This window comes from Macrotis lagotis, chromosome 4, assembly GCF_037893015.1.
Source record: "Macrotis lagotis isolate mMagLag1 chromosome 4, bilby.v1.9.chrom.fasta, whole genome shotgun sequence".
Classification (NCBI taxonomy): domain Eukaryota; kingdom Metazoa; phylum Chordata; class Mammalia; order Peramelemorphia; family Peramelidae; genus Macrotis; species Macrotis lagotis.
The window spans coordinates 263,746,688-263,755,085 of NC_133661.1; the positions used below are offsets into that span (position 1 = coordinate 263,746,688).

An 8,398-nucleotide genomic window follows, 5' to 3' on the forward strand; every position below is an offset into this window, starting at 1 on the left:
TTTCTGGAGGGGATCTTTGTATTCTTTTAGTAACTGCTTTTCCCTTTGATTCCATGATATCAGGGCAGTTTTCCATCAGTAGATCTTGTAATATTAAGTCCAGGCTTTTTTTCTCTTCAATGTTTTCAGGAAGTCCAATAATTCTCAGGTTGCCCCTCCATGATTTATTCTCAAGGTCATTGGTTTTGTTGATGAGGTATTTTAAATTTTCTTCTATCTTTGCCATTTTTTGATTTTGTTTAACTGACTCTTGCTGTCTCATGGAGTCATTAGTTTCTGCAGACTCAATTCTTTTTCTTAGGGAGGAGTTGTCTTCATTAACCATTTGCAAGTCCTTTTCCAATTGGTCAATTCTACTTTTGAAAGAGCTTTCCATTTGACCGATTGAGGTTTTGAGAGAATTATTTTCTTTTTGCATTTGCCCAGTTGAGTATCTGAGAGAATTATTCTCATTTTGTATTTGTGCAGTTGATGATGTGAGAGATCTATTTATTTATTTGTCCAGTTATATTTTCTAAGGATTTGTTTTCTTGGTCCAAGCTATTAATTGTCTCTCCCAAATTTTCCAGTTAATTTTTAAGCTCCTTCCTTATTTCTTCAAGGAAGTCTTTCTGTGCTGAAGACAAGATTGTATTCTCCTCAGAGGTTCAAGGTCTTTCTGGGTTAGGATCTTTCCCTTCCAAGAATTTTTCTATGGATCCACTTTTCTGCTGACCCTTCTTCATATTGCTAAGACCTTGAGTTGGGGAGGGGCTGGTTCACCAGGACTTGGGATCACTAAAGGCTTTACTCAATGAGTGTAATTTCTCTGGCTGGTGAGTAGGAGGTGCTGGTTGCTTTCTCTGGAGTGTCTGTGTCCTAGATTGAGGTCTTCTCCCTTTGCTTGAAGGGAGGAGTTGGAGCTATTGAATCCTTTTGCCTTCAGTCAATGGTGAGCTTTTTCCCCTGGCCTGAGGTCTTCTCTCTCCCTATTGTCAGCTGGGCTGATTCTTCTGCTCACATACCTGCCTGAGGCAGAAGTAGTCTGCAAGTGTTTGTTCCCAGAAAAGGCCTCACTTGTAATGGAGGTGTGCACTCAGAGTTCCTCAGACCAGAGGAGCCCAGGGATGGTGTCAGCAGGTCTCCTGCACAGGAACTCTCCCCACATCCCTGTCCTCAAACTCCAGAGTGACAGCACCAACACCAGTGCCTCTGCTCCCTAGTTGAGTCTAGCCCCACTGCTGATCCACCAGGTCCGGCTCAGTCCCTCAGACTCCTGTCTCAAATTCTACTACTAATCTTGCTGATCTGTAGGTCTGATCAGCCCTCTCAGCCCAGATTCACCCATCCGAATTTGTCCAATGCTGCCACGGGAGAGAAATCCTGAGGTAGATGTTCTTTCTCCTAGCTTTTCTTTCTGCGTTTTGTGGGTTGGATTTCTGTTAAGTTTATTTCATATTATAGATGGGGAAAGATCAGGAGACTTTAGAACTGTGCCTGTCTTCTCTCCACCATCTTGGCCAGAAGTCTCTCTCTTTTCTCTATTTCTAGCAATTATATAAACACAGTTTTAAAAGTTGAGCACTTTAAATATATTCTCTCTTTTGATCATTTCTACATTTTATAAAGAAATTTAGACTGGGAAAAGTTAATAGACATGCCCATGTCAGACAGTAAACATCTGAGGTAGTTTTCTAACTTTGCTCTTCTTCACTTCCAGTCTAGTATTCTGTCCAATAGTGCACTAAGATCCCTGAGTGGCTGCTTTTTAAAAAATGTTAAATAATGAATGGCAATTCTGGTAAGGCTGTGGCTTGAAAAGACTTAATAGTTGTTTAATGTGGCAACTTCTCCATACTTACCAAGGATTCTGCACAGCTTGGCACACATCAGAGGGGTTTTAGCATGTTACCACTGTAGTAATGATTCTCAGTGCCCTCAAAAATTGATTCTTCTTTTAGATTCTGTCTTCAAATTGTTGCATGTAGCTGGGGGGAATGGCAGAGCAGGTATATAGGACTCTTTTCCAAGGTGAACAAACTGCTTCTGGCTAGTCACAGCCACAGCAAGAGATAAAAAAGCATTAATGAGTTTTAAGTCCATACTGATCCCTGGGTTTGTGGGTTCCATCATAGTGTTTAAGTCAGCAAGGTCCAGAACTCACTAGTTAGATGACTTTTGCTTTCCTGTAGTCCACTTTAAGCTACTGGGTACTGTTTTGCTTCCTCACTGATGTTAATAGAAGTGGTATCAATTACAAAGTACACCTACTTCCTACTTCTCCATTACTATCAAGCAAATAGTTCTCATTCCTTCTAAGATCAGTTATTGTTTGGTGTTAATGACATGAGATAGCTTGGGCAATTTTGCGAGCTTCCATTTGACTTTACCCACAATAATTGGGGTAGCGATTTCTGTAAGGTACTGTCTTCCCAAATCGCAGGACATTTATTCCCATAATCACCTTGATGGACCACCCAAGTGGTCGACCCATAATGAGACACATTAAATTTCGAAGGCAGTTTCATTGCCTTTTAAGGGTGTTTAGGGTATGTGTTGTGAATTTATATCTGCACCACAAAAATTGCAACTGAGGTAACATCATTGTTCTTGACTGGGGCAATAGTCAATGTTGATTTTACTGCAATCAGGTACTGATAAATATCTGAAATCATATTTGAACTGAGATTCTTTGACTGCAGAGTAGGTATTTTTTTAATAGAACTATTGCCGAATTTAGTGTCCAGTCCAGTGCTTATTACCTTTAGGTGCTTGATAAAATACTTGCTGACAGATTGATTTGACTTCTGACATTTTCTTTTCTTAAATTGGAATTTACTTTCTAGGAAATTTACCAAAATGGAGTTGAAAGTTTACTAAATTAATTTAGTTAATGTCTGAAGTAGTTTGGTCAGATTTCAAAAAAATTTTGTGAATTTTCATTTCGTTGAGTTAAATAATACATTTTTCTCCCCTCTTCTCACAGATGTGAAAGTTGTGTGGAATTACTCTTTGTGAGAGGAGCTGGAAATTGTCCAGAATGTGGGACCCCTCTGCGAAAGAGTAACTTCAGAGTACAGCTGTTTGAAGACCCTATTGTTGACAAGGAAGTTGAGATTCGGAAAAAAGTGCTAAAGATGTAAGTGTTACTTTGAAGATAGGTCTGATTAAAAGTCATTATTTAATGATTTAGATTTAAGAAAAGTGCAATGATGAACAGAATAGGACTAAACTTTTGAAGTTTAAGGATCAATCATGTAGAAATTAAGTCAAAATTTAACTTCATTCCAAGGATTTTTTTTTTTGTTGTTGTTTGTTTTATATCCTGCTAATCATATGGTATGCAGATGCTAATCAAAAAATATTTATTAAATGTCTGGTTTGGATCAGGCCCTAGAACCAATAATACAGGAATGGATCAAGGAGTTTACATTCTAACCAGGAAGCAACAAATACTTATAAATATATGCAGAATAAATGGAAAGTAGTTAAATATAACGATCTTCACCTAGCACTTGCTTCTGCCAACAGTTTGAATTGCCTTGAAAGAGAGGAAGGGATTCTATGAGGTAGAAGTGAGGAGAGACTGCATTCCAAGCGTCGGGATGTATTTTAGACATTTGTTAATATAAAGGTAATGAGAAAGGAGCTGTTCTCCGTGAGGAGCAGAAAGAAGATCAGTGTGGTGGTGTCGAGGTAATAATGTCCAGTGAATCTGGAAAAAATAAGTTGAGGCAAGGTTTTTGAAAGACTTTAAAAGCTAAATAGAATAGTTTATATTTCATTCTAAAGACAATAGAAAGCCTGTAGCATTTACTGAGTTAGAGAGTAAAACAAATAGATTTAAGTTTAAGGAAAATCACTGACTAGTGTGTAGGAGTCAATGAGATCAATTAAGATGTTACAATTAGGGACTGCTAGGTGGCAGTGGATAGAGCACAGGCCTTGGAGTCAGGAGTACCTGGTTTCAAATCTGGTCTCAGACACTTAATAATTACCTAGCTGTGTGGCCTTGAGCAAGCCACTTAACCCCAATTTGCCTTGCAAAAAACCTAAAAAAAATATTACAATTATCAGGGTAAGAAGTAGTCAGGGTTTCAACTCAAGTGGTAATTATATTTAGAGAGAACAAGTTATAGAGTAGAAATGTCAAGATTTGGTAACTGAATCTGCAGAATAAGGAAAGTAAGGAGTAAAGGGTTATAATGATAAAGCTACAAAATTGGGAAAATGGAAGACTGGTGGTTACCTTTGACAAATAGGAGAATTTGGAAGGTAGGAGATTCGAGGGGGAAAAATAATGAGTTCTGTTTTGGACATGCTGAGTTTGAAATTTCTTTGGGATATCTAGTTTAAATATCCAATAGACAGTACTGAAACATTGAAAAACTCAGGATTCAAAGTCAGACTGGTTATTTAGATTTATGAATCATCATCATCATCATCATCATCATCATCATCATCATCATCATCATCATCATAAATAGCTAACACTTATGGATTGCTCTGATGCTTGTGTAGCTCTTCAAAAATATCACATCTTATTCTCACAGTAGGCTAGAATTTTTACATTGGAGGAAACTGAAATAGATTGGAGTTAAGTGACTTATAAAAGGTCATATAATTGCTATCCATCTGAGACTGGATTTGAACTCAAGTCTTCCTGACTCCCAAGTCCACTGTATAGAAAAAGTTTTATGCATAGGAGCTGAGGAGCTCACCATAAATTTTATTTTTTAAAAAGCAACAAAAAATCCTTTTATTTAAAAAAAATCCATTTTCTTTGTAGTAGTCTACAAAGTTAGTATGTTTAGAATAGAATAAACTCATGCTTTTTGCATTTGGTATATGTGCTGGCCTGGGAGCCAGGATGACTCAGTTCAAGTCTTGCTTCTGTTACCACCACCATTACCCCACCCCCCCACAAGTTATTGTTCTTTGTTACCAATTAAAGCACAGCTTCTGTCCTCTTATGTCTTCTTATTTAGCAAACATGAATTGAGTATCTACTTTGTGCCAAACACTGCAATTCAGTGCTGTAGATGATGCTAAGTGGGATTAAACATGACCCTTCCTTACTAGAGCCTTTAGTCCTAGTTTCTACTTTATAGTTTAGTGCTTTTGTTGTTTTTGTTTTTTTTGCAAGGCAAATGGGGTTAAGTGGCTTGCCCAAGGCCACACAGCTAGGCAAAAATTGAGCTTCTGAGGTCAGATTTGAACCCAGGTACTCCTCAGTCCGGGGCCGGTGCTCTATCCACTGCACTACCTAGCTTCCCCTATAGTTTAGTTCTTAAGCAAAGAATTTTTTTTCCCATTTAATGAGAGTACAGCAATAGCATTTAAAAAATTTTCTTTTTCAAAACAATCTATACAACTTGTCTTTGAGAAAGGGGAGAGTTGCTCATTCTTTAGGATGCATTTTGCATAGTCTTAATAGCTTACATATATATATATATATATATATATATATATATATATATATATATATATATAACTTAACCATTTACAAAATACTTTAATATAGATTCCTCCTTTTGATCTTCATTACAACCTTATAATACAGGAAGGGCAAATATTGTTATCTCTATTTGCCAATGAGTTCATAGGGATCCAGAGCTTTTAAGTTGTTTGTCCAAAATTATAGGTGGCATTGAAGGACAGATTAAATTTTTGGGATTTTAAATCCAGTGTATTAAATTTTTTTTTTATTTTGTCATGGTTCATTCTCTATTCCCTTAAACCCACAATTTTTCTTTTTCTTAAATCTTAAAATATATTTTCTGGGCTATACAAATTCTGCTTTTTCTTCTCTCATTTGCCTGAAACCCTGACCACCTCTTATTCTGATAATTGCAGCAGCTTAATTGATCTCCTTCCCCTCAAGTGTTTCACCACTTCAGTCCACCCTATGTAATTGTCAGACACTTATTGACAGAGTTTGACAGAGAGATACAATAGCCTTCTAGATACCATAGGGTTGTCTTTGAATTCTTTGTCTTTTGAATAACAATACTTAGTCTTTGAATAATATAAGTACTAAGAAAATAGTAGTTTGATAAACCTGAAAAACTGGTGATGTAATAAATGTTTTTTTTCTCTCTCTCTTAAAGATATAACAAAAGAGAAGAAGACTTTCCTAGTCTAAGAGAATATAATGATTTCCTGGAAGAAGTCGAAGAAATTGGTATGTTTTAATGCTTGCATTTTTGATGTGATATGCCCATGAGACTATATGCTTTTATCTTTCAGATGCCTAGGAGAACCCATCTTATCTGTAATTCTTTAGGAGGATCTGTTGTGGTAGCTGCTATTTATCTAATTACTTCTTCCTTGCACTTTAATTATGTTTGTCAAGTTTGGGAGTGAGTATACTTAAGTAATAAACATTTTTTCTACCAATGAAAAGCATGATAAACAGAGGAAGTACTCCTTTAGAACTACTAAGGGAAGATCAGTTTTGATGTTATGTTGTTATTATTTTTCAGGTTTTTTTTGTGTCTGACTCTTTGTGACTCTATTTTGGGTTTTTTCTTGGCAAAGTTGTTTGCCGTTTACTTTTCCAAGTTATGGTAGAGATGAAAAAATTGAGGCAAATTGGGTTAAGTGAATTGTCCAGTCTCACTTGGCTAATAAATATTTAAGGCTAGATTTAAATTCAGGTCTTTCTAACAATAGGCCTGGTACTTTATCCACTGTGCTTCCTATATGCTCTGATTTTATGTTAGAGAAGATTAAGCAAAAAGAAGAAAAAATTGGAATGTTTACTTTTAGAGTCAAAGGATCATACTGAGGATCAGAGTTGGAAGGAATCCATCTACATTTTTTTTATAGATAAGGAAATTGAAGCCCAAGGAAATTAAATCTATCAACTTTAACCTCTGAGTGACTAATCTTTTCAGGCTGTTAATCTTGTATGCTATGATGGCAGGATTTTCTTTTATTATACAGGTAACCAGAGACTAGAAAGAAGCTTTGGATCTTATTTTACTGGCCTAATTAGTTGAAACAAAACTTTTATCATGAATAAGGGGCAACATGTATTCATTTTGTCATTTAAATAAGATTTCAGACAGTTGGAAAGATAAACCCATCAAAATGTATGTATGCATTCAAAACATGTCATTTTAAAAAATTACCATAATTAATTTTGTTTAGTACAAGTACAGAAATGAAAAAGGTAGATAAAAGACTTAGGAAACTTCATGTACTTGGTATTAAAGTAGAAAAAAAAATATATACTTGTTTAGAACTTTCATATGTATTGTCACTGTAAATAGGGCAATCCTTGAATCTCAGTCCTTGTGACCAAGCTGTGCTTTTTATTTTTTTCCTTTGTGATGTTCATTTTGTGGAGTTAACCTTTTCTTCTGGGTTTGTCATTTGGGTTTCTCTTAAATAGTTGTTTTTCATTGTGTTTGAGTCTCCAACTTCAGAAGCTTCTTAATTTGGATTTTTGCTCCCAGGCCCTGGAAAAGGTCCCTCTTTTTCTCCTCAGTCCTTGTGTTGTCTGTCACTTGGTTTACCCTGTCTGGTGCAAGATTTGATTGCTTTTGTCTATCTCTTTTTGTATAATTCTGTTGCTGCTAACAAGAGAAGAAATAATAACTCTTATCTTGCCTTTTTTATCATATTGACAATAAACTCTGCTAATGGTCATGATATCTAGCTACACTTGAAAAACCAAGTTCCAGTTGAATGATGATTTTTTAAAAAAAATTTATTTAAGACCATGGGGCTAAGTGACTTGTCCAAGGTCACACAGCTCAGTAAATATTAAACGTCTGAGGCTGTATTTGTACTTGGGTCCTCCTGACTCTAAGGTTGGTGCTCTATACTCTGTGCCATCTAGCTGCCCCATGTGGGTTTTTTAAAGAAGAAAATTCAGTGTAGATGTTCTCTTAGAATTTAGTGTTATTCTTTTTCAAAGTCAAGTTTAAACAGAGACTTAGTTATTGTCTAAGAACTCAAAATTTTTAGAATGCAAAATTGTAATCTATACAAATGTCTCTAACTGCTGCCTCTCTTAATCTGTCCTCTCTTTCTATCAGGCCTCTTCCCTTTTCTTCTCCTTTTTGTCTTTTACTTTTGCTTTAGAAGTATCTTTATGTTTACTTTCCTCTTCTCTTTTTTTAAAATTTATTTTGATTAAAGATATTATTTGAGTTTTACATTTTCCCCCCAATCTTGCTCCCCGCCCACAGATAGCACTCCGTCAGTCTTTACTTTGTTTCCATGTTGTACCTTGTTCCAAATTGGGTGTGATGAGAGAGAAATCATATCCTTAAAGAGAAGAGAAGTCTAAGAGGTAACAAGATCAGACAATAAGCTATCTGTTTTTTTCCTAAATTAAAGGGAATAGTCCTTGCACTTTGTTCAAACTCCACAGCTCCTTATCTGGGTACAGATGATACTCTCCTTT

The 8,398-nt window shown here is 35.9% G+C and overlaps 1 protein-coding gene across 1 annotated transcript in view; it reads left to right on the plus strand.

Annotated features, from left to right (window-relative positions):
• The window catches only part of MNAT1 (MNAT1 component of CDK activating kinase), a 303,321-nt gene that overhangs the window by 130,394 nt on the left and 164,529 nt on the right, over positions 1–8,398 (plus strand). The window contains exons 2-3 of the mRNA XM_074235952.1: positions 2,966–3,118; positions 6,090–6,163. Coding sequence (XP_074092053.1) covers positions 2,966–3,118; positions 6,090–6,163 — 227 coding nt within the window. The remainder of the gene's footprint in view (positions 1–2,965; positions 3,119–6,089; positions 6,164–8,398) is intronic.